A 26,800-nucleotide genomic window follows, 5' to 3' on the forward strand; every position below is an offset into this window, starting at 1 on the left:
ACTGCTTTGGGAGGGGAAAAGGTTTGAGGTAGCTTGTGGAAATGAGGTAGCTACAAGAAAAAATGGTTTCTACGGAAAAACCCAACCACAAAACCAGGAAAGATGTAATGGCTGGTTTTTTTTAGTTTTTTTTAAGGGGGATTCTAGGTAGCTTAAGTGAAATTTATTGCAGGCCCAACAGGGTTTTTTGGGGGAAATTGTCTTCCTGAGGGGCAGTAAATTCTCATGCGATACATGGGGCATTCTGGTGAGACCTCTGTTGTCACTGCATTTCATTTCAGCCACCTGGTGTTTTTTCCTCATTTTCATTGTTGCCTGCCACATGGAACACATGAGAAGCTCCTGACCCAACTGAGAGAAGTCCAGTGCCAAGAACCGCCCCTTGCCAGTTGGCATTGTTACTGTATTTATTTATATTTGCATCGTCAGAACACTTTGGTGGTTCTTCATGGAAGCAGGGCTGTTGCACTGAGTGGCCAAGGGGAAGGGCCATAGCATGCAGAATGCCACAATTTCAGTTCCCAGCATCTCCACTTAGGATCATGCTAGGAGAAACTCCTTCCTGAATCTCACCACCAGTCAGTGCAGACAAGACTGAGCTAGATTCCCATGTTCCTGTGCTATACATATATACCTTCCAGAAGGTTCTCCATTCCATATCTCCTGCAGCTAATAGTTTTGTACTGCATTTTCTTTCCTATCCCACAGGCCTACCTGAGAGCAATAGACATCAAGATCCTACAGCAGCTAGTAGCAGTGCACGAGGGCATAGAGGCGGTGAAGTGGCTCCTGGAGGAGAAAGGGACGCTGACCAGCCGCTGCAGCAGCCTCACCAGCAGCCAGTACAGCCTGGTGGAGAGTCAGGAGACATCCCGGCGGGGCAGCTGGAACAGCCTTCAAGACCCCAATGACAAGTTGGACAGCATCTCCATTGGCAGCTATTTGGACACACTTGCTGATGATATGGACGAGTATGGGCAAAGCTCTTCCATGGAACCCATAATGTCCTCCACCCCGGGCAGGCCACTGGCTAGAGCCGAGCTGGAAAGATCAAAGACTGACCTAGATAGGGCTTTTCCTGCCAAGGGTGAGAAAGAGCCGGAGAAAAGCAAAATGTGCCTCGAGAGGGTCCCCGTTAAAAGCCAGTGTTCAAGTGAGCCAAACAGAGCTGCTGGGAAGTCACCACCAATGGCCAATGGGATATTGGGCAGAAATGTCCCAGGGCTGGAGCAAAGCACTGAGGTTAAGTTACCCTTGGCAGCTGCTGAGCAGTTGAGCAGCCCAGCAGCAAAGGCCTTGAGGAGCAGCAAAGTTGACATGGAGAACTGCAAGTTGAATAGCAGGAGGCACCTGGAGTATGATGCCCATTGGCAGTGGGTTCAGTCTCAAGACGATGTGACATTCTTGTAGCATCCCAGACTTGCTGCCTGGGCTAGCAGGTTATGGGCTCAGGGCCTCATGCAGCTACAGTAGTTTGCACTTTGGATTGGACCATCTGTTTTCCTTGCCAAAATGGTTGCTTCTGTCTACTGCATTTGCTGGTGGACACAACATAGAGTTGCATGGTTCTCCCTTGTCATTAACTGCCTCTAAGAAGAGCTCTTGTGTCGAGCAATACCTGTTGGAGGGGTTCTTGGCCTTCCATCATGGCATCCTTCAATCTTGTGCAATAATGTTTCTAATCTCTGAGAGAGATGCTGCATTGTCATGTGTGACACATCACTGCTTCCACACATCCATGAGGTTTGGAGAAACATCTTCATCTTAAGAGCAACGAGGCGCACATACCTTGATGCAACCCACGTGGCTTTCCTCGGCCCCCTATTCTTCCTGTTCATGTTAATGGAGAGTTGCTTGTGGGTTTCAGAAGGGAAGCAGAGTCACGCCTTTGACACCACTTCCCCATCTCATCTGTTTCGTTATTATGCACTTTGATGGGGAGATTATCCCTCCTTTGCTCAATAGTTCAGCAAAGTCCCAGGTTTAAGAAAGGAATGGGGGAAACACATTCCAGTTTGTTTGCAGCACTCACCATGATGAGCATTCCTCTCTGTTCGTTGCTGCCTCCACCTGAGCTGGAGCAGAGGAAAATTGGGGGGGGGGGGAGTAACCATTCCTACTGCCCTAGTGTGCATCAATGGCACTTTGAGAAGGGCTAGAGCAGGAATGGGGACACTCAGATCCAGGGGACAAGCGCAGGCCTCCAGACTTCTCTGTCTGGCCTGTAGGGATCCCCTACAGACTGCTTCCCCCCAGCTATACTCCTCTGTGGCCACAGCCCTCACCAGTCCTACTTTGCATCCTCCTTGGGTCTTTTTGTCTGGAATGTGTTCTTGAACTCTGAAAACGCTTCTTGGTTGCTTGGATGGAGGATAGGAGTGTGTGTATTTGTGCCTACTCTGTACAATGGTAACATTTATATTTATTGCTCTGCCCACTTCTACCCCTGGCTCTTCCCTCTACTGAGATGTGGCCCCCAGAAGTTTGTCTAGAAGTGCCTCTGTTGCACTGAAGGTGTAGCATGTCTCTGGGGATTATTTCCCCATCCCTAGTTCCATGCTTTCAGGAAGCCCAAGTACCTTGGAGGTGCACAAACAAGCCCCAGATCTCTTTCCAAGCTTAAAGGGAGGCAGGAATCATGCTTGGAGACAGGACACTGCCTCTCTCTGGTGTTCACACATTTTACAAGGCCAGCCTTCATCAGCCTGGTACCCTTCAGATGTTTCTGAACTATAGCACCCATCATCCCTGACCCTTGCTACATGCTGGCTTGAGCAAACAGGGCTGTTGTTGTTGTGGAAACATTTGAAGGGCACCAGATTGGGGAAAGTTGATCAATGAAAATCCTGGGGAGAAGAACTGAGGGTGTGCTCAAATGTTCGGGAGCCAGCATATTTTCAGCTCCGTAGAGGGACACAGACAGATATGCTTTTGTCACTATCTTCAGGCTGATAGGCAGGGACCTGGGTTTTCCTCAACCCCATGTGCTTTGTTTCTGGTGTGGATTCAAAGAAGTTGACTAGCTTTTCTCCCATGCAATTTACCCTGTAGTAAGAGGGAGATGGAATTACCTGATTTTGTGGGGATGTCATAAAGCCAACGTTTGACTCCTGCTAAAGCAAAAATCTAATCTTCCTCTTTTTTTAGAAAGGGAATAAAGGAGCAGGCTGAAGTAGTTTCGGCTTTGTTTAAATTAATGGTCCCTTTGTTTAAATTAATGGTCCCTTTAACCCACTTTGGCTAAGACTGAAACAGGACCAATTTTGGACTCTCTCTGATGCAATTCCTCCAGTCTCTTCCCTGTAAGGTTTGACAATTCATTTGCTATTCCCTCCTCCTCACTGCACCATGCCCCACATTGCTGCAATTTTTGACCTGCCAGCATTGTAGACAATGTCAAATTCATAAAAGCAGGGTGGACAGGTGCTGTCAGTAATGCCAGATATCTGTCAGTCTTACATAATTTTGCAGTGCTTCTGTTGAGCCACTGTGCACTTTCATCCTGCAAGTTTCAAAACCATTTTTCACAGCACAGCATGCTACATTCTGAATCCTTACGGTATTTTCTTTGAAATCCTCTTAAACATGGTTTTGTATTTGAGGAGCATCCATCTTCTCCCTAGATTTTCTTTCAGAACCTTGCGTGCCAAAATGACACCGGCCAATCTGGTCTTACCATCTTTTCTGTGAAGGCTCACTTAAATTTTCCGTGTCTGTTATGCTCATCATTCTTAAAGGCGCCAGTTCCTCAGCTGCAATACAACGTTCCGTACTCAGTTATGCATGCCGTGTGATGAAGGTAGATGTGTCCAGCCATATGACAGAGTTCACTGTGCATTTGAATTCTGGTTTTGACAACAAAGTCACAACGGTCCTCTCCTGAAGGTTTCAACATAATTCTAAGGAGGAAAACACGCACACACACACACACACAACACCACAAAGTGTTGCATCAACAACCTTAAGGACTTGTTCTTTTCTCAGGCTGCTAGGAAGACACACAGATTTCCCATGTAATGCTGAATTGTAAAGGGTGAAATTACACAGAACCCTTAATTGTGTAACAGCAACTGTCCCCCCCCTTTTTAAAAAAGGATTCGACTATGAATGATGGGGGGGTACTTTAATCCTTTCCTCCTATGTTATCACCCTGATACTATTCCTTCCCAAACTGCTACTTTTGGGGGTAGGGAGCAAAATTTAGAGAGGAAGGCATTTTTCATTCAAACTGTGACACGGGGCTGAAAAAGGGTTAGCCCCTTTCCCACATGCTTGAGTCCTGATCCTGATTGCACACCGTGTGTGTGTGTGTGTGTGTGTGTGTGTGTGTGTGTGTGTATGTGTGCACGCTATTTAAACAGCATGTTTAAAGACAAACTACATGCATTTTAAGAACAAGACACATTTATTTCAATCATGCGATTGATGATGGCCAATCTAATTTGACCCCCGATGCCTCCCCCCCCCCCATCCTCTTCTGAGCTGCTGTGGGTTGGTACAAACTATGTGGTCTTAAAAACCTGAAGAATCCAAACTCAGAAATGAGAGCAGAAGTAGCAGCAGCAGTGGCTGCCCTCTGTGAAGAGACCTATATTGCTTCATCTGTCAGTTATATCCACCCTTAAAGCTTTTTGTATGCATGTCAGTATACCAACACCTTGGCTTGAAAGGACAAAAAGCCAGCTTTCAGCAGTAGTGTGGGTCAGTGAATGACGTGGAGATTATGAATAGATTCCACAAGCAATGTTGTCTAATGCCTCTGCCCATGTTTCCAACCCCAAAAACAATAAAATCCTTTATGCTTCTTTCCCCAAGTTTCAACAATGGGTTGCTTGGAAATCAGGAATTGTTTCGGTTTGTTTAATTTGCTGTCATATTCATTTTACAATGGTGACACAACAACAAATACTGTTCTACAAAGGGGCCCTTGCAAAGTTCATTGGATTCACCACTTTGGTTATGTGATAAGCACCTTGTTCTTTCTTCCACCTTTATCAGGCCATGTTGGTTAAACTTATAGGCAGCCTATGGCCAATTTCATCTGTCACCAGAAATCAGAGCCCAGTATAAAGTCTACATCACAATTCATAAAGGCAAACTTTGGCTTCAGAGCCTGAAAATGACATTTCGAAAACAAGTTCGTACATATTTGATTTCATCCGAATAAATGTGCAATCAAAATCAGTGCACACAACTGTGGCAGATTAACATTTGCTTTCAAAGCAACTGAAGAACAAACAGATGCTTACAATGTGAACACTTCACATTTGGGATGAGTTTGCTTAAAATATATAGTTCACTGCTACTTGCTGCAAAACTTGGACAATATGCCCAGAAATTGAGAATTAGAAACTGGGTGGAAACAATGTTCATCTGGTCCAACTTCCTGCCCAGAGACTGGACAGCCCAAGCAGCTGCTTCAACATACCCAATCCAGATCATAGAATGTCCCAAGCAGGTGCACGGCTGGGAAAAACCAAACCCAGCACAGGAAATGGCCTCAAATGATTCAAAACAGAGAACAAAGCCATATGCTGCAGAATAAGGCAAATAAAGAAATCCAGGTTCTCTAGGCAATCTGACCAGAAGGAAGCTTCTCTCCAAATTGTTAGAATGCAGAGTAAATTGCCTTGAATATTAATGTATTGTTCATCTTGTTACAGCACACATCACTAGGTGGAGTTTAAGGATGTTGGCCCTTTTTGAAATATTTTCATTCCCATAACAAAATTGATGGGATTTTCCAGTGTTCTCACCTAGGAGAATTCATTGTGCTGTTTGCAGAGAGCAAAGCATTTTATAACTCATGAAAATTTCTCTTGCATAGCTGGGAATGATGGCCTCTTGAGGTTGATTCTTAAAACTACAATTGTTCATGAGAAAAACAAATCCCAGTGCATTCCGGTGGATAATGCAAATCATATTATCAAATAAAAATTTCCCGTCTTCCCTTCAGTGACGTCTCCTTGCTTTCTTATATAGACACAATCACTTGCAGATGGAGCCCAGCATATTAAATTTTGTGGAATTAGCTGAGATTTCCACTTCCTTTTGGATGCAAAGACAACTACTCCATAAAATGTTAAGTAAACTCTGAATTGCTAATGTATTTAATTGTGTTTTCACCCCTCCCTAATTCAGTTCCCACAACTCTGAGCTGTGTGCCTTGGGCTCCTCAACTTACCAGTGAGGAGTCCAGCACAGTAAGGAGCAATATTTCTACAACATCAGGGGAGCTGTCCAGCCACTGAGTCAGAGCTAGACCACAAGACTAAGAACTGGGCAGGAGACAGTGTTGTACTAGCAACATACAGTCAGCAAGGCAGAGAGAGGCTTTATAGCTGTGCCTGTCGCATTACCGCTTTCTCAAGCATCAGTGAGGGCTTGGCTCAGAGTACCCTTTTGGGTTCTTTCTCCCAAGCACGGATCGGAGATGGAAGCCTTTGTTTATTTTATTAAATTTGTATTCCACCTTTCCAACAAATGGAGCTCAAGGTGGCTAACTGCAACCATGCCAATACGGTAACATATAATAAAATACAATAAAATAGCAACAAAATACAAAGTTAAAAGCAAGGCAGGCAAATATAAAAAAAACCAGTTGCCTCATATACAGTGGTACCTCGGGTTACAGACGCTTCAGGTTACAGACACTTCAGGTTACAGACTCCATTAACCCAGAAATAGTACCTCGGGTTAAGAACTTTGCTTCAGGATGAGAACAGAAATCGTGCAGTGGTGGTGGGGCGGCAGCAGGAGGCCCCATTAGCTAAAGTGGTGCTTCAGGTTAAGAACAGTTTCAGGTTAAGAACAGATCTCTGGAATGAATTAAGTACTTAACCCATAGTACCACTGTATACAGTTCAGCTTATGGGCCATAGACTTGCCCTTGTATGGAGAACTTGGGGAAATGTAATGATTTTAAAGAGACAGACAGTCTGAATGCTCTGGGATTTCAGGAGCAACAAGGCATTTCAGGAGCAACAAGGCATTCAGGAGCAACAAGCCACTCAGTCTGGTGTGCAGGGCACATCAGAGGATACCCACCCGGCTGAATCTCTCTGAATCATAGAATTGTAGAGCTGAAACTGACCCTAAGGATCATCTAGTCCAACCCCTGCAATGCAGGAATATGTAGCTGCCCCATACATATGTGCCTGATTTGGCTAAGGACATAGGCGCCGACTCCATGGGGCCTGAGGGGGCCCGAGCCCCCTCAAAAATTCGTTTGCGGGGGCTCAGTCCCCCCAATAATTTAAGAAAATTATTACCGTAAATTTCGCTCTATAACACACAGATTTTTTCTCCTAAAAAGTAAGGGGAAATGTCTGTGCGTGTTATTGAGTGAATGTGTGGTCCCTGGAGCTGACTCCGGAGCGCAGGGGCAAAAATAGGCAAAAATCAGGCAAAAATAAGATTGGGCGATCGGGCGGAGGGAAGGCGGAAGCTGCTGCTTTCCTGCATTCTGCCTCAGGGTCTTACTGCCCACCCGCTTCTGTTGCTGCGTTTGCTCAAACTCAACAAAGAGCAGGGAATCCCCTGCCCTCCTGGCAAGCAGAGGGTTAAGGAAAGGATCGAGTCCTTCCTTCTAATTCTTTCCTAGTCACACTGCGTGCCGGCTCCAGCCCACCACCTCCTCCTCTCCGTGCTCTAGGGACTCGCAGGTGGGAGAGAGAGAGAGAGGGCTGGCTTGGGGGGACCGGGACTTTTGCCTTCCTTTCCTCCCCCCCACCCCGTTAAACTCCTTCCCTGCATTCTTAGCCAGCTGCTTCTTCGCACACCCCTCTTGTGCTTCTTGTCCCTTCTGTGTTTTTCCTTCCCTCCCCATTTAAAACGTGGTGACAAAGCACGGATCCACATGGATCCTCAGGATTTTTGCATTGGGTCACCCCAAATTCACCATCAGATCACATTACATGTCCATGGCTACAGTCTGTACCAAAAAAATCACGCACCCACTGTTGCCTGGAGCTGCAATGGTGCAAAAACGTGGTTACAAAGCATGGATCCACAGGATCTTTGCACTGGGTCACCCCAAATTCACCATCAGATAACATAGCATGTCCATGGCTACAGCCTGCACCAAAAAAATCACGCACCCACTGTGGCCTGGGGCTGCAATGGTGCAAAAACGTGGTTACAAAGCACGGATCCACATGGATCCTCAGGATTTTTGCATTGGGTCACCCCAAATTCACCATCAGATCACATAGCATGTTCATGGCTACATCTTGCACCAAAAAAATCACGCACCCACTGTTGCCTAGGGTCACAGTGGTGCAAAAACGTGGTTACAAAGCACGGATCCACATGGATCCTCAGGATCTTTGCATTGGGTCACCCCAAATTCACCATCAGATCACATAGCATGTCCATGGCTACATCTTGCACCAAAAAAATCATGCACCCACTGTTGCCTAGGGTCACAGTGGTGCAAAAACGTGGTTACAAAGCATGGATCCACATGGATCCTCAGGATTTTTGCATTGGGCTACTCCAAACTCACTGTCAGATATTAAAAATCTTTATAAAATAGAGAATTAAATACATACAGAATGTTAAATTTTCAGTTTCGAAATATTAGTACTAGTTTAGTACTGTATTTCTATATTACTATAGTACTGTAATTGTTATTTTCAAATACTTAAATATTTTTAGGGTGTAAGACCCAATTAAAGCCTGTTATTTACATACAGTATTACAGTATTTACATACAGTATTAGGCATACTGTATTAACTTTATTAACTGTATTAAAGCATTAACTTTGAGATATTATTTTTATTTAATGAACCCTCAGCCTTATTCAAAGTAAGCTTAAATTAGCTATTTCACTTATTAATCAAAGTGCTATTACTGTGCGACAGCAATATTTTATGTTTTATTCTTTTAATGATAGTTTAGGATTTATTTAAATATCATTTCAGTCTTTTCAGAGCTATATATTCACTGCTCTGTAATAGTCTATAAGCATAATTGTTACTGTAAATTAAATTAGCTTTTTACGAAAATACCGTGCGTGTTTATGTTTTGTTTCTTTTTTCAAAGCCAAAAAGTGTTTCAGGCTTGTCAAGTTTCCCGGAGTGTGGAGTTATAGAGAGTCGAGTTTTCGGGGTTCTAATGTTGATCATATGACTCTAAAATACTTAAAAAAAACTTTAAAACTCACTAATTTTCATCTAAAATTTAGAAAACTTCCCGGGGCAGGACCCCGGTATGGGCCCCCCCAATATTTTTTATAAGTCGGCGCCCCTGGCTAAGGATTCCTCCAAAACAAATGCACACCCCTAGTAAGTAATAGTAAGGAGACTATAGCAATTAACCACATACTTCAGATCATTCATATGCTCCTAGCATGTGCACTATAATAACAGGGGCTGACCAGAAAAAGGAATGCCTTCAAGGTGCCTGGTGGAGATTCACATTAACCACAGGCAAGCGCATTCCTTGGATGTGTAGCCTTGTAAAATCTATTCTTCAAAAGCATAATATCCATTCAAGCAGTCAATTCCTCGCTCTATTTTTTCCTTTTTGGGGGCCTTGCTTCGCTATCTTTGGAGCTAAAAATAATCCCGCCCACATATCCTTGGGGAGCTGAAATGTATTCATGGTTAAATGAACACTGAGGTAGCCTCAGATGTTTTTCTATACAGAACAGGGCAGGATATTCCTCCCAGAGCCCTGTTCCTAAACAGCTGGAGCCTCAGAGTAGAGGGAAACGTTCTCAGGGCCTAGCTGGGAAAGGAAGATGCAATGCTTTTCTTTATTTTTGGAAATTTAATAAAATATATTTTTTTAATAATAAAAAGAGGCAATGCTGCTTGTGGGCCTATGGTTGTCAGTTACATTACTGATGAGCTAAATTACTGCTGCAGCTGGACATGGGACCATAGATATGGGATGACTGGGAGACCACATAATGATTTGCCAGCTGATCAGAATGGAGAGAAACAGTCTAGTTTCCTGAAAATAATGGCAAAGTTCAGGAGCATTGCTAGACTGGGAAGAATTCCTGACTGAAACCCTAAAGAGCTGCTGTCACTCAGTGTTGACAATACTGAGTTAGATGGGCCAATGGTTTGACTTGGTGTAAGCCATCAGCTTGTTACTAGGTACTTAGTCTTGGGACACAGGCCCATGGCCCCAAAGGGTGTGTGTGGTGGACTGGATCTTGCTAGCACTGTGCTTTACAGCACAGCAATTCAATAAAGACACCCCATCTGGACTTCTGCCTGTGCAATAGGACCTCCTCTCCTCTGTACCCCTAAATCTGTTCTGGAGTTCCCCAAACTCCACAGAGCAGGTTTGGTGGGTGTGCACACCAGGAGAGGAGAGGGAGAAGTCCCGTTATGCAGGCAGAAGTCCGTTCACTTTTACCTTCTGTAAAAAAAAAGTTTTTGTAAAAAAATGTTTTAAATAAGGAGAGGCCAGTAAAGCAGAAAGAGTGCAGTGGTACCTGGCAGAGTGCAGTTCACAGCAGCTCATGCTTCCAGGGACATACTGTCATGGTGGTGGTGGTAGGGAACCTGCATTACTGAATAAAAATAAAAGCGTTCAAGCAATCTAAGATGTATTTCAACAAAATCTTACTTGCTGCTAAATTGTTTCATGTCCAAAGAGCCCAAGCAAATAAGAAGGTGCAAAGGAGGACTTCCAGGTTGGTGCCTCCGGTAATGGCTGAATTCCTCTGATTGGGAGGAATTTGCCCCGTGGGAATTTGGGTCTGGCCGTCACGGCGAAGGCGGAGACCCGCAAAAAATCACAGGTGGGAGAAGCCTGTGAGCGTGGGATTCTGCGGGCACCTTTTGCGCCTCTTCTACTCGCAGGGAAACCCGGTTTCGGGGGTCCAGAGCGACGTGGGGTGAGTGGCGCGGTGCTTCGATTCGTCTGCTTCTTCCACGGAGCGAAGCCGCATAGCTGTTGCCGGAGAGCGCTGACTTTTTCCTGTGGACAATTTGATTTTAAAGTAATTACCCGTGAGTAGAGCTGAAGCGGGAGAATTGGATTTCTAAAAGTTTAATTTGGTATCGTAACGGGGAGGTTCAATACAGGAAGTCCGCCTTCCCCTTTTGTAAATAGACTGAAGCATTGAGGCTGCAAGCTGAAGCCTTGGAAAGCCTATTGTAAAGGACTAAATTTCCATCGGTAAAGAACATAACCCCCCCCCCTTGGAGGCAGGAGAAGGGGGGGGGAGTTCTGAACTGAATATGCCTGCGGGAGAGAGCGAAGAGAGTTAAAATACCGCCGCTCAGACCCTGGAAACGGGCTGCTAGCAGGACTGACGTTCTTTGAAGGCTCACTGACAGCGATTAGAACGTTCGTTGACAGCTAGCTAATAAGAGAAATACATTGTTTCTACGGTCTCCGTCTGCTTTTAAAAAGGAGTAAAAGTAACTGAAAATTGAAACTAACTTCATTGTTTGAGCTGTGTTTAAAAGAGGACATTATTGACTAATATAGACAGAAACTGTTTCCCCCTAGAGGAAGCTTTTGAAACTGTTACAAGAGCTGGGCTGGGCAATTTCCAGCTGCAAGATAAAAAGCTGTGAGACTCTGGGACTGACCTTGAATCGGTTAAGTGTTATGGCAAATGGAAAGGAAAAAACGGACTAGTCAATTCCTGAAAAAACATTAAGGTCTGGGAGGACTTGGCAGCAATCTAGGAGAGCTTCAATATCAGGCCCCCCTGCTTCTTCCGCTATTGCTTTTGTAACAGTATATTTAAAATCAAGAGGAATGTCGACAGAAGAGGCCTTAGCGGTTGCATTAAGTAAGATAAGTGATTCACTGGAACAGCTTAACAAGAAAATAGATGTGACAAATGCAAAAGTGGACGCTGCAACTATTAAAATTGACTTAAATACAGAAAGTATAAATAATCTGGGACAAAAGGTGAATATCAATACAGAAACAATCCAGAAATTGATACAGGAATCTACTTTGATACGGCAGACTGCGGAGGAAGCTAGGGAGAAAGCCGTTGCTGCTGAATGTAAAGTAACACAATTGGTGAGAGAGAGAGTCCCAGCCTTACAGAGGCAACTTGATGACCATAAGTTGACGCTTGCTATTATTGAATTTAAAGAAAAACAGATGAATTTGAGGATCAGAGCCCTACCTGAATTGGAGAAGGAACGTTTGATAGACTTCTTCACACAGGAATTTGCTGATCTTTGGGACTTGGATCTGGGTCAAGAAGAGTTTAAAACTGTGAGGGCCTTCAGATTTGGAAGAGGAGGGAAAAAAGAGAAGAACAGAATAAGAGACTGTTGGCACTACCAGAAGAACCTAGAAGTACAACAGCCAAGAGTGGAAATTTTTAAAGACGTCCCGAAATACCTTTTGGATCTTAGGTCTAACTACGGAGATTTGGTTGCCCTGCTGAGAAGGAATAAAATCATCTTTAGGTGGGAGTTTCCTCAAGGTCTATTCTTCAGCTTTAAAGGAAGGAAAATAAAAATAAGATCAGTAGAAGACAAAGTAAAGTTTTTGTATAAATACAAAGAAGATTTGCAGAAGGGACTTGGAAAAGAGCTAAGAGCATCGGACAGAAGATCACCAGGTTGATGGACTATATGGAATTGGCGGAAATGACTGGCAGAATCCGAGACCAGGGAGAAGAGTCGGTGGAAGAAGATTGGAAAAAAGTTTAAAGACTATTTATAGAAATATTGTAAAATTAATGAATGTTAGAAAAATGTTGGAATGAAGTTATATGGCTTTAGTAGAAATGTTATAAGGAATTAGGTATAAATAGATTATTAGAGTATTAAAGGAAAAATAAGGTTAGAATATGTTAAGATAATTATAGGACAGAAAATAGAGGAAGATGGAAAGGAATTGCTGAAACAATTAATAGAAGTGGAATACAAAAATGGAGGTGTGAGGAGGTTGTTGAAACAAGTGAATGAAAGATAAGATACTGAAATTGTATGATGTGTGCTAAACTGTTTTTGTTTTGTTTTGTTTATTGTGTTAGTGTTGTGTAATTTTTTTATATTGTATTGTATTGTCTTTTTTTCCTTTTCTTTTTTCTTTCTTTTTTTGTAGTGTTTAAAAGTAATCAATATTATTATTATTTTTTTAAAAAAAGAAGTTGCAAAGGCACAGAAACCTCAGAGTCACAAGCAGTCTGGTGGAAAGGACCTTCCTCACAGTGATTGACTCTGAGGCTGTGTAAACACACCTGTTACTCTGCAGCCACTGTGCTCCAATACTGGTTTGGGAAGAGCTGTGTACACGACATTAGCCACAATCCCTATCTATCCTGTATCTGATGTTTCTTATGGTGTGTTTTCCTCCAAAGCTGCTTTCATACAAACTGAGAAAAAGAACAATTAGCTGTGTTTTGAGCCAGCAAAGTGGGCACAGCCTGAGTGTTTCACATTCTGCTTCCATTTGTAGCCATCTCTGCCTCAGGGGAACATTAAGGGGTTTGTTACTTGGCCAGGGAGGAAGGAAGAGACAAGACCCGGGCAGGGCAAGCAACCTCCGACCGTGACTCTCTTGAGCATGCAGTCTCCCCCTCCCATGAGACAAGGTCCCATTTGCATGATTGGGTCCAAGCTGGTGCCAGGGTGTATAAAAAAGGGACAATTGTCTAGGATATTAATGGAGGGGGGCACATTTGGAAGCAAGTCTCTCCCTAATGTGCTGACAGTGTGGGCATTAGCCTAGCTGCTGTACAGAAGCCCCTTGTCTCTGGCTAATTGGATGAAAAGCAATTGAAAGAACTCTTTTCAGCAAAAGAAAAGCAGAGGCTGGCATGCTAAACACACCCACACTGTCCTCCCCCCTTCCTCCAATATTCCATCTAATCCGCCCCTGCTCACTCAAATAGTTCAAATTTCTTTTTTTTCTTGCTAGGGATTGTCCAATCGGCATTTGCGATAAGCGGTGCTGTGCATTGCATTATATGTGGCCACCCACACACCCGTGGATCTGTGCCACCCCTGCCTCGGCACCTGTCTCATGAGTTAACCAGTAGAAGAAAAAAAGAGACAATTGTCTTGTGTTTGAATACATCCGTTCTCTTCTTGGCTGTGCTCCTGGGGCTTAGGTCAGTGGAGCAAGTGTGCTTATAAACAGAGCCCTAATAGAGGAAAGAGAGACTGTGAGGAAAGACACCCAACCAGATACCGGTAACTAGAAGACAGCAGGGGCTTGGGTGTGAGCAGTGGGAAAGCAGAGAGGCATATTCTGTAGCTGACCCACATTTGTAAGACTCTGTTTCCCTGAGGGCGCACCAAAGCCTGAGGCTGAGCATGGCTCCAGGCTCTTCTCAGGGTCTTCTCTATTTGGGCTGTGCAACATCCTTGGGGCTCCTCTCCTTGCCTCGCCACCCCAGGAAATCTCAAGGCAATGGATGGATGCAGTTGCTCCTAGACTAGCCAAAGAATTACTAACTGGCAGCATCTAGCAGGCCACAGCCAGGGTGCTTGGTGTGAGATATGTCTTAGTTACAACCAAAGTGCAACTCTGGCAGCTCCCAGTCTCTCCCTAGGCTCTAACACACTTTGCTTATCTGTGACAAGACATCAATATAGGGCAAAAGAGGCTGGCACAGCAGAGGCCTACAGCAGGGATGCCCGTGGCAACCAATGTAAACCAAACCTAGCATAAGCTTGTTCCTTGCAGTTGCCTAGCAGCATTCCAGCCTATCACCTCTGCATTTGTTTGGCTTTCTGCTTTGCAGATTTATTATCCTTGATGCAGAGAATGGAGTCCTAGGCTCCAGCAATCCAAGCCAGTATATACACACACACACACACACACACACACACACTTGCACAGCCATGGGATATCGGGCAATTTATATCATGTTGGGAAGGGTGGGAGCAATTAGAAGGAATACACATTTAGAATTCAGATGTGGAATATGGTGGCCAGATTAGGGACTGGCACTAAAGGTAAAGGTAAAGGTACCCCTGCCCGTACGGGCCAGTCTTGACAGACTCTAGGGTTGTGCACTCATCTCACTCTAAAGGCCAGGAGCCAGTGCTGTCCGCAGACACTTCCGGGTCACGTGGCCAGCGTGACAAGCTGCATCTGGCGAGCCAGCGCAGCACACGGAATGCCGTTTACCTTCCCGCTGGTAAGTGGTCCCTATTTATCTACTTGCACCCGGGGGTGCTTTCGAACTGCTAGGTTGGCAGGCGCTGGGACCGAGTGAGGGGAGCGCACCCCGCCGCGGGGATTCGAACCGCCGACCTTTCGATCGGCAAGTCCTAGGTGCTGAGGCTTTTACCCACAGCGCCACCCGCGTCCCTATATTGGACGCGGGACTGACACTAGCCAACTGTAAACAACAACAACCCCAAAGGGCATACCCCCCCCCCGGCAATCCAAATAAGGCTGAGCATGCTCAGTAGCTGTGGAAAGCTGAGAATCCATTGAAAATGAGCCCTGGTTGGAAGGAAAATCTAGCTCAGACACTGAACAGGAGCACTTGATTTAGAGGTGACTATACATTGCAACATTTTGTTGCAGGTTCCACTTCTTCCTTTTATTTTAAATGTTGATCTAGCAGCACCAACAGAGCTTATCGCTTGCATGCTGTGGTTAAAGTCCCCAGCTGCCTCATTATTTTTTAAGCGAGCAGAATCTTAATCCACTTTGAAATCCTTAAAATATAGTTGCAAGGAGCAACGATAGAGCCTGACCTCTACAGATTATGATCTCTAGTTTCCTAGCCTCCACTGCCACCCCAACAGAAAACATAATTTTCTCATCCTAGTGCCTTGGCAGTTCTCATCTTTTCCAACAGCACCTATCAATCAAATATGTCTAAATGCTTAAAAGAAAGGACTACGAGGTTATTGTAGGCCTTATGCTCAGGGGACTTTCAAGGACAGAGCAATGTCCCAATGGTTACCTAGGAATCGGGTCCAGGATCGTAAAACTGTGTTTGTGACATTACCAATCCTTTATTACATCATTGAGAACATCAGGTCTCGTTTCTAAAACAAACACTCATCATTCTGCTTAATTAAAGAATATACAACCAAAACAACTCCCTGATCTTTGGCCCCTAAGTCTGGGAATCAGCTGCATAAATTCAGAGTTTGAGGAAACAATTCGGTTTTGTCCCTTGATGTGGATTTTCTAGCATTCCTGTAAGAAGAGATGACAGCAGGGGTAGCCAATGCCGTGTCCTTCAGATGTTTCTGGACTACAACTCCCATCATGCTGGCTGGGGCTGATGTGAGTTCTAGTCCAACAACTGGAGGGCACAATGTTAGATACCCCTGCAGTAAAAACCTGAAGTGGGCTACTTTTACAATACTATCCCATTAATTCTTTCTCGGAGAAAAGTTTCTAATTGCAAGGGGATTCTTGTAAGTTCCTGTTCTGGAACACCAACTTACACCAACTAAGGATGGAAGTGGAGGGGCCGTGCCTGGTGACGTTGGAAATGGGGCTCATGCACATACCGTATCCCTCTGCACATTTTCGCCCTTGCGTATCCAAGCCAAACACCTGCAGAGGGCTAGAGTAAGCTGTGAACCAGAAAAATCCCAGCTGAAATCTCACCTCAGCCACAAGTTCATTAGGTCACTTTAGGCAAGCTACTATCACTCAGGTACAGCCTCAGATAACAGGATTACAAACAAGATTACTGAGTAAGGCTGGACAAATCTGTCAATTTTGGCTTATCATTTCCCCCCACCTAAATTCAATGGTCCACTTTTGGGGATTAGTTTGCAGTTAGTATTATTATTTGTAAATCGTGAGAATTTGTCAGCATTTTACTGTGCATTTCTCCCAGTACGCACCTCTTTGTATGCAATTTATCCCATTATACACATTTTTTCCCCAGCAATTTCCTGAACGTAATGAGTTTCTCTGTTATATTTTCACTGGTATAACAAATGTTTATACACACTTTTCTTTAATATACCTATTTTTGGCACACATTACTTAGCATTGCAAAGTTCAGGGAGCTGTGTTTTGGGTCGCTCATTGTTTTGCGAACCACAGATTAGGCAGCTTCACATAACAATGTAACCTGAGCCAAATTTCTCCCCTATCACTTTTATTGAGACGAGAGCACAATGTTTGAGTTGAAGACCAACATGTGTTTAATAAATGCTAGTTGTCAGGGACAGAATTCAGTGAGGTTGTTGGTTTTTTAAAACAGCTCACCATATGGGTCATATCTTTGCCACCTCACCCACTTCTCTAGTCCAGGGTATGTGCATGAACCTTGGCAGCAGGAAAACAGAGGCTTGACTTGAATTCCCTTCCAGTGAGCTCACAACTGCCTGTTCCGTTTAATCTTCCTGACCCACATAGATACTGTCCCTCCTTACTATGATGGGTTGAGATGAGGTCTCCTATAGCAATGAAGAATGCAGCGACTCTCAAAACAAGCAAATGCACCTCCTGCTCTCTGTGGCATGGGGGGAACTCAAGCCGTATATAGCAAGGGACCAGCCAACCCTTCCTAATTGTTCTATCAGAGTCAAGGCATTTTTTAAAAGCCTTGGGACAGTTCACAGGGCTGCTGGGATTATCTCCCCTTCCAAAGCATCCATCCCAGTGCTGCATTTATCTCAAAGCTCTCATACTCACATTATATTCAATTAAAACATTTTGTTCAATTAACATTTCTCAAGGTCTAGCACTGCAGCTGATTTTTCTTTAAAACTACTTTAGTGCTTAGAATTAATGCATGGAAACTGCACGGAAATTTAGGCCTCTTGCGGCTATTAGCCGCCATATCTAAATAGACCCACCATGTACATTTGAAAACCAGTTATTAGGGGGTGGGCCCTTGTTTCATGCCACCATTACATGCTAGACTAGATTGTACCTTTAGAACAGACCAACCTATAGTTGGTTGCAGAATTACTCACTGGAAGGAATTAGTATTCCTTGGGATGTCCTGGAAATGTTCTGGGGTGTTGGAGAGACACATAGTAATTGGATTGTCAGGTGTTCAGCATTCCTGGTCTCACAGGTAACCAGGCAGCAGGGCTGTCCCTCTGAAGAGCTGATTAGCACTGAGATGGATGCTGCCATCAAGGGGCAGCACTATCTCAGTATGCCTAAGGTTAGCAGACACCTCTGTACAGGAGCCAGGTGGGTGACAACTCGATGGGTGCCTGGACTAGTGAAGCAAAGGGTGTTATGCATTCCTACCCCCTTGAGGTTTCATCACAGAGCTGTCCTGGTGAACACCATAAAATGGAAGTATTGATGGCTTACACATGTAATTTACTGGTTCTGCTTCTGGTGCTAGCATTAAGTAGCCTCAGTGCAGTTTCTAGGACTCAAATCCATCTTGAATTGCTCCATTTCCTCCCTGCCTGTGTGATTAAGTGAGAGCAGGCTCTCAAACTTTGTCTTGGTAAGCTTCCCAGAGTCAATATAATAATCCGTTTGAGCCACCTCACCTTTCTCCACAGGAGCCAATAAGATACAAGCCTTGGCTAGCAATGCTCATTTTCTCCTCAACGCAGCAGCTTCTGTGCTGCATCTCTGGCCTACCCTCAGACTGCCCCTTTAAATACCATATTACTCACTCAACTTCCATTTCCTTGAGGTGAACAGGCTACTGTTCATACACATTCAAAGCATTTCCCCCCTCAAATATTTATGGGCACTGTAGTTTGCTAAGGGTCGCTGTGAAGTGTAAGTCTGTGAGGGTAAACTACAATATTCTGCCCAGAATTCTTTGAGGGGCAAAGGTGTGTACACAGTCTTACACATACCCTGCAACCACCCCAATTTGAGCGGGAAACCGTGGAATTACAGAAACCATCCCTGTTTCTGATTGGATCCTGCAGTGTCCCACACTCTCACATGAACCAAAAGATGCTCCTTGCCCAGGGATCCTTCACAAACCGTTGCCAATGGCAACAATGACTTTCCCCACCCCGCCCCCATCAACATGGCAGTGCCCGGGTGCTTGCCTGCCACTTTCCCTCTCTTTCTATGGTTACCATGGAAGTCTGTGGGTGGGGAATCCTGTGACAGGCTGCTCAGTGCACAGTGATGGCAGTGGGCAAGTGGATGAGGTGGATGGTGACAGCAGTTGTGAGGGGGACAGCAGAGGAGCCTGAGGACATGGGTGTGTGGGGTGGGGTGGGGGCTGCGGCTGGAATGCAGAGGGAGGGAACTGGGGGGGGGGGGTGAACGTCACCCAGGAGTAAGGGTAGCTGGGAGGTATACCAGTGTCAGAGGTGACACTGTTAGTCTTGCTATGTCAGTTTGCCCAAAACATGACTAGGTAGACCAGTGTTTTTCAACCTTTTTTGGGCAAAGGCACACTTGTTTCATGAAAAAAATCACGAGGCACACCACCATTAGAAAATGTTAAAAAATTTAACTCTGTGCCTATATTGACTATATATAAAGTAATTCTCTTGAATAGGAATCAAATAAACACAAAGAAAGTATTTTATAATTACCTTATTATGAAATAGTAAGTAAACAGAAATACGAAAAATTATAAAATACTTTATTCAGTGCACAACCTGGGCCTGTTTGGCTGAACACAAAGCTGATATTCTGGCTGGAATCGAAGAAAGACACACACGTAGCTCTTCGTCAACAGCTCTCAGTCTCTCTCTGTATTTAGTTTTTATAGCAATCATGCTTGAAAAGCTCATCTCACACAGATATGTAGTGGAAAATGGGAGCAATGTCAAAATAGCTTTGTTTGCCAGAAGGGGGAACTCCTTGGCAGTATCCAACCAAAAACTGTCCAAAGGTAGATCAGCAAATCTTAGCTTGAAACCACGATTTTGTCTCAGTTCAGTTAGTTCCTCCTGCTCCTGTAAAGTCATGTCCTTTCCACCAACTGATGCTGAGCTATAAGGGTCCCTAACCCAGTCAAGGCATTCAGTGGAGACTGAAGAGAAATAAAATGACAACTTCTCTTCGAGAGTTTTTAAATGTTTAACTATTATCTCACACAGTGCAGCAGTGTGAACACTTTGCCATTGCTTGGTGAGTGTGAACATTTCAAGATTGCCACTTTCCACGTGTTGATGCCAGAGTTGCACCTTTGAACGGAATCCATTTATTTTATCTGTACTTGTAAGCAGGTTTTCATTTCGGCCTTGCATTCGTGTGTTCAGTTCATTCAGATGATGAAATATATCTGCCAGGTATGCCAGCCTTGCACACCACTCATCACTTGCAAGCAGCTTTGCGTAATCTGACCTCTCATTTGTCAGAAACACTTTAAGTTCCTCCCGCAGCTCATACACACGAACCAAGACCTTGCCACGCGACAACCACCGGACCTCCGTATGAAACAGCAAGGTTTTATGCTTCGCTCCCATCTCCTCACACAAAGCTGCAAATATGTGACTTTTCACGGGTCGTGGCTTTACAAAGTTTACCATGCGCACAACATCATCCAACACATGAACTAGGTCTGCTGGTAAAGTCTTGGCTACGAGGGCCTCATGGTGTAAAAAACAATGCGTAACAATCACATCTGGATTTCTTTCCTTCACTCTGCTTACAAAGCCTTTGGTGTGCCCGACCATGGCTGCAGCTCCATCGGTGCAGACACTTGTGCAGTTTTCCCACTTAAGTCCTCCTTGTTCAAGGTATTCTGATGTGACCCGAAAAATTTCTTCTCCTGTTGTTTTTTCTGGCAATGCCTTGCAAAAAAAAAAGAAGTTTTCTCTAATTGCATCACCATCAACAAAACGCACATTGGCCAAGAGTTGAGCATGTCCACTGATATCAGTAGACTCGTCAAGTTGCAATGCAAATTTCTCACTGATACGGATCTTTTCCAAAACCACACTTTCGATGTCTGCAGACATGTCATTAATACGTCTGGAAATTGTGTTGTCTGAGAGAGGGACTTTGGCTATTTCCTTAGCTGCTTCAGGTCCGAGCATCTCCTCTACAATGGCTTTGCAGGCGGGAAGTATTAATGTCTCTGCCACAGTGTGCGACTTTTTTGACTTGGCTATAAGTTCAGCAACTTGATAGCTAGCTTTAAGAGCTCTTTCATTCACCTTTGTGGCTTTTCTCATGAAAGTTGCCTGTTTCTCCGTGTTTTCACGCAGGCGAACAAAATAGTCCGCGTTCTTGTTTTGAAGCGAAGGGTGTTTTGTTTGGAGATGGCGTTCAAGTTTGCTTGGGACCATAGCACTGTTAGCTAGCTTTTCACCACACACCACGCACAGTGGAGTTTGTTTGTTTGCATCTCCGGTGAAAGTAAATCCAAATGAAATATAGCTTTCGCTATATTGCCTTGTGCCAGAGAATTTGCTTGAGCTAACCATCTTTGCTTTCTTTTGATCCCCACTCATACTTCGGCTCTCATCTGGTTCCAAATTTTGTTCAGAGTCCAGTTCTTTCCTTTTCAAAAACTTGTCAATCACTGCAGTATCTCACTGTCACTCAGTACTTACTGCGCTTGTCTCCTCCAGATAGCCACTGTCCGTCACACTCAGCACTCTTCTGCGCATGTCTCCATCCAGATCCATCAGTCAGCGCTCTTCTGCTCTTCTGCTCATGTTTCCTCCAAATCCAGATCCGACCATGACCGACTGGTTCCAGATGACCTCCTCACCTCAGGCTGCACCTGCGGCCTGGTCTGGATCCGGATGCAGTCTCTCTGCAGTGCCGACTCCTGCCGAGTCCTGGTCTCCGTCCGTCTCCTCCTGCTCCGGTCCTCCTGGTGACTCGAGTCATGACGTCTTCTTCTCTCCGCTGCTGCGCACACTGTGCTCGGGCGGGAAGGAAGTCGGAAGATGATGTCCTACTGTGATAGGTCCAGGCTGGAGTCTGGACCAATCACAGCCCGGACATCAGAAAAGTGGAGGGTGTCCCCTGAGGAGCGCCAATCGGCGCCCCTGCTGGCCGAGGGTGGGGTCAAAAATCCCACACACACCCATACCCAGGACACAGTCCGGCGCCCGCCTAGTGGGCAAAAATTTGACATTTTATTTTTTTAAAAATCTTTCGAATTTTTCAATTTTTCCCACGGCACACCAGGCAACATCTCGCGGCACACTAGTGTGCCACGGAACAGTGGTTGAAAAACACTGAGTTAGACCAATAATCTAGTTTTGTGTTTTATTTTCCTTCTGATTATGAATAATTCCTGTTTCCCCTCCCCCTCCCATTTTATACACCTCTTAAATGACTGTACTGATTTCTGTATACACTTAAGGGCTGTTTGTGCTATGCTCCTGGCTTAAAGTACCTGGGAGATCAGGAGATTTGATAGGCTGAAGTTGCCAGTTAGGAGACTCTGACCTTGCTGGCAGCCCCACTACACCTGAGCAGACCACTGTAAGGCAGTGGGAATCCTGCACCCCTTGCCCTTGGTCACAGATAAGGAAGTTGTGGCAAGAGGAGATAAGTAGGACAGGCCACCCATTGCTAGTGAGCTACTCTACTGGGTTGGATCTGGGGTGAGATGTCATTGTCCTTCACAGCTTCAATATCTTCTTCTTCCTTTGCAGGAGCTTCACAAAAGCAGCCTGTTTCTGCTCACTGTCTCCCAGGAATTAATTAAGAATGAGCAGTTTCTTGTCTACCTCCTTAGGGTCTCTTCAGCATGGTAGGTAGAAGTTTTCTTAGGAATCCCCAGTGGGCTTTATAAGCAGAGCAATGCAAAGCTCTGCCTGAGGCAGGACTGGAAGGTGTTTTGGGACACAGGAACCAAAATATAATCGGACCCTTCTCTTCCCTCCAAGTGTATAGAGTGCATGTACTCATCATTGGTGGAACAGACACAGGAAGTCCAATGTGGGAAATCTCAAGGGATCTTTCTGGGATCCCCGGCATCAGCCTCGGCTGCTCTCTTGGGTTTTTCTTTTCCCCCTTTCTTTTGCTGCTTTGTTGGCACAGCAGCTGCTTGCCTGCCCAACTTGGCACAGTCACCCAGGACTTTGGCAAAGGAGCAGGCAGCTGCTGAATGAGGCAGCAGAGACAGTTCAAAATCAACTAATTAGTCCATGAGTTTGCTTTTGTGTACAACATCCCCAGCTCTTTGAAATACTTCGTGGCTTCAGGGTTTGGCCTGGGTAGGAAAAAGGGGAGTGGGTGGAAAAGGAAATGGTTAACAAAGCAAAGGAGGAAGGAGATGTGCATCACATAATCCGCTGTCAGTAAAATGTTAATGGGCTCAGCAGGATCTGTTGCCACACCAGCCACTGCTTCCCTGGATAGGTTTGAGCCTCTCTTTCTTTTTGACTTTCCATCTCCTCCTTTTGCTCCATGTATTCAGATGGTGAGCTTCTGGAAAATGGGCTGGGAAAAGGAGACTATGAAGTGGGGAAGGTTCATCCTGGCAACAGCGTGCCAAGAAAAATGGAGTTCCAAATTAATTTTGCATCTTATGGGATAACCGAGCACTGCAGTCTTCTCCATAGATGAATCCCTGCCAGAGAGAGATCTAGAAGAGCATGGGGCTTAATCTGAGCCAGTGCTTAGCTGCAGAACATGCCAGGCCCGTGACTTGGAATACGTGAAGTGATAATTAAAAGTGAATGTGTCTGACTATGGGAAGACTAGAGTGTTCTTTCTTCACTGCAAAGATATCCTAACAGCCTCTCTTGTATTTTGGACTGGAGTACCAGGTCGAAAGACATTGCTCTCATTTTATACAGTGGTACCTCGGGTTAAGTACTTAATTCGTTCCGGAGGTCCGTTCTTAACCTGAAACTGTTCTTAACCTGAAGCACCACTTTAGCTAATGGGGCCTCCTGCTGCGTGCTGCGCCGCACTATTTCTGGGTTAGGGGAGTGTGTAACCAGAAGTGTATGTAACCCGAGGTACCACTGTAAATTGAAACAAAGCACCAAGAAAAAACAAACTTCCCAAATAAAAGGTGCTTGTAAAAGAAACATTGTGCGTAAATTTGATCAGAGACCTCCTACTCCGGGAAACAAAGTGATACATCTAAGTTAATTAGTGACAGAGGAAACACTTGGGCATAGAACAGGCTTTTAATCCCAGTTTGCTCCTAAAAGGCTCACTGTATGCATGATATCTTCAAAGGAATTAAGATTTTTAAGGCTTTTTTTTTTTTTTGGTAAGTCTAAGCACCCAGTGGGATGCGGGTGGCGCTGTGGGTTAAACCACAGAGCCTAGGGCTTGCCAATCAGAAGGTCGGCGCTTCAAATCCCCGTGATGGGGTGAGCTCCTGTTGCTCGGTCCCTGCTCATGCCAACCTAGCAGTTCAAAAGCACGTCAAAGTGCAAGTAGATAAATAGGTACCGCTCCGGCGGGAAGGTAAACGGCGTTTCCGTGCACTGCTCTGGTTTACCAGAAGCGGCTTAGTCATGCTGGCCACATGAACCGGAAGCTGTACGCCGGCTCCCTCGGCCAATAAAGCGAGATGAGTGCAGCAACCCCAGAGTTGGTCACGACTGGACCTAATGGTCAGGGGTCCCTTTACCTTTACCTTTCCAAGCACCCAGTACATAGTGAGAAGTTCTTGAAGTGACAGGAGGAGACTCAGCAAGTCCATACCAATTGCCAAAGGCAGGTGTCTAAGTACAGGCAAGTAAAAACTATCATGAGATTGCATTGTGGATAGCAGCAAGGGTGTACATAGTTTTCTGTTTTTTAACTCAACCAATCATAATTTTATTGGAATTTTTCAGCATAGTAAGATATAACATAGATGACAACAAGTCATCCAGGATAAAGCATCATGGGTTACATCAAAACCTATGCAACATACACAGAAAGAATGTTGAATATAATAAATGGATATACAGTATGAATATAAAGAAATAACACAAAAGAAAAAATAATATGTAAGGAGCATTACATAAAGATGTAGGCATAATTATGCCAAGCCAACCATTTGGATTAGAAACATAAACTGTTTCAAGGTTTTTCTTTACAGTCTAGAGGTATATAAATTTTATGAAATAAATAAAAATAATAAAAGAGGGTATGTCAATAAAAAAAATTGTTATTATATATCATGTAGAATGGACATGTCACAAGTAAAGGTATGTTGCACAATTAAATGAAATAACCATATAACATATTTAGTTTAGGATACGTTTACATAAAGATGTGTATGGTGTTGGAGGGTCCCAGTCAAGTTCTTTGTTTGAGAAGCATCCGGCAAAACAAAATCATTTTGTATAAAATAAGTTGCCATTTTTGGTTTGCTGGAATTTCCCTTTCCCTTAATTGTTGCATTAATTTTTCCATTAAATGGTACACAAAGCTTCTTGCCCCTGGCCAGGCTGAGCCTAGGCCATTTTACAGCAACTGGGCTCTGGATAGCAGAGATTGTGGGAGGAAAGAGTGTTGTTTATGTGCTGGTGCATGAGTCTGCTTGCCTGCATGTGTGCAAACACTCGGTGGTGAGGGGAGGAGTTAATGAATGAAACCACTTCCAGATTCTTGGAACACCATCTCCAAATGCTTGGGAGAGTTCCCAATGAAAGTCCCACACGATTGGGTGTCTCTCCTCCCTGATTCCCTGTATGAAACTTGGCTTGGCTACAGCAAGAAGCAGGAAGTGTTTATATCAGCAAATTGTATCCAGCAGGGAGGTCAAGTCCTCTTGGTGGCAGCTTTCCAGACTGACAGCAGAAGGTCCATCCTTCATATGGAAGCCATTTCCACCCTTTAGCTAGAACGAGGGGATCTTTACATTGCTTCCTGGCTTTGTTTAGTTTAATATGAAAACCTCTTCGCATCTTAGTATTCCTTTCTCTCGAGAAAATCCAGTGTTTACAGTAAGGGTTTCACCCAGAAACCATACCTATCTTCCGTACCCAGAAACCATATCTATCTTCAGAGTAGACCCATTGAAACCTATGAACCTAAGTGACTTCTCCATTCATTTCAATGGGTCTGCTCTAAGTACAACTTCATCCAATACCTAAATGTTCTACAGCAATAGGAAAGGATGCAACCATTGCTCCTCCTATGCTGATCTTCCATGGGCTACCTTCCTTCCACCCTTACTTTGGAGCAAAGGTTAGGTCTTTCTGGTGTCTACAGCAAGTGGGGAAGAACAATGGATAAAAGAAGAAGAAGAAGAAGAGTTTGGATTTGATATTCCACTTTATCACTACCTGAAGGAGTCTCAAAGCAGCTAACATTCTCCTTTCCCTTCCTCCCCCACAACAAACACTCTGTGAGGTGAGTGGGGCTGAGAGACTTCAGAAAAGTGTGACTAGCCCAAGGTCACCCAGCAGCTGCATGTGGAGGAGCGGAGATGCGAACCCGGTTCCCCAGATTACAAGTCTACCACTCTTAACCACTACACCACACTGGACTAGTTGAGGAATAGGGTGAGAGATGCAAGAAGCTGCAGCCTTCTTGGTTACCTTGGACTATTTAAACTTTTAAACTGGGCTAAGGACTGGCACCGACTCAAGTAAAAGAGGTGTATCTATGCAATATTTTCATTGCATGAGTAATGAAACTTGCAGGATGTGGCAGGGGTTTGATGCTTGGTTGGAGGGCACCGCTGATTTCTCTTAATTGCATGGCATGATTAGATGGAGTTTGTATTTTGCTTCAGATGTTTCGGTCCAGGCCATTGTTCTTCAGCTTTCCACTCTCTTTTCTCCCCTTTTGCTTGTAATTAACCCACTTCACATGTCACTAACCTGATGCTGCAGTAATCCCAGATTGTGGAAATAAAATTATAAGATTAGATTGCTGAACCAGGATGCTTTAAGAAGATGATAAGCAGGGACCTAACAAACCTCATTAGTAAGTTGGGAGAGAGAGAGAGAGAGAGAGAGAGAGAGAGAGAGAGAGAGAGAGAGAGAGATGGCTTGTTCACACTTCTGCTCCTCCTGTGCCTAGAAAGTGCTGGTCTGAGCTGTTTTTCTG

General features: G+C 44.6%; 1 protein-coding gene and 1 pseudogene across 3 annotated transcripts in view; one reads left to right on the top strand and one right to left on the bottom strand.

Moving 5' to 3' along the window:
* LURAP1 (leucine rich adaptor protein 1) overlaps nt 1-4,808 on the top strand; it is a 20,360-nt gene extending 15,552 nt beyond the window's left edge. For both annotated transcript variants that reach the window (XM_081868298.1, XM_081868297.1), the window contains exon 2: nt 709-4,808. In XM_081868298.1, the coding sequence (XP_081724424.1) occupies nt 709-1,410 (702 nt within the window). In that variant the 3' untranslated portion in view covers nt 1,411-4,808. The remainder of the gene's footprint in view (nt 1-708) is intronic.
* On the bottom strand, nt 2,898-21,282 carry LOC309344252 (zinc finger BED domain-containing protein 5 pseudogene; annotated as a pseudogene). Its single transcript has 2 exons — nt 19,700-21,282; nt 2,898-3,045 (listed from the first exon to the last, which is right to left on the bottom strand). The product of its transcript is annotated as a zinc finger BED domain-containing protein 5 pseudogene (transcript).
* Nucleotides 21,283-26,800: the final 5,518 nt, after the last annotated feature.

The sequence above is a fragment of the Podarcis erhardii genome, assembly GCF_964252035.2.
Source record: "Podarcis erhardii genome assembly, chromosome: 6".
Classification (NCBI taxonomy): domain Eukaryota; kingdom Metazoa; phylum Chordata; class Lepidosauria; order Squamata; family Lacertidae; genus Podarcis; species Podarcis erhardii.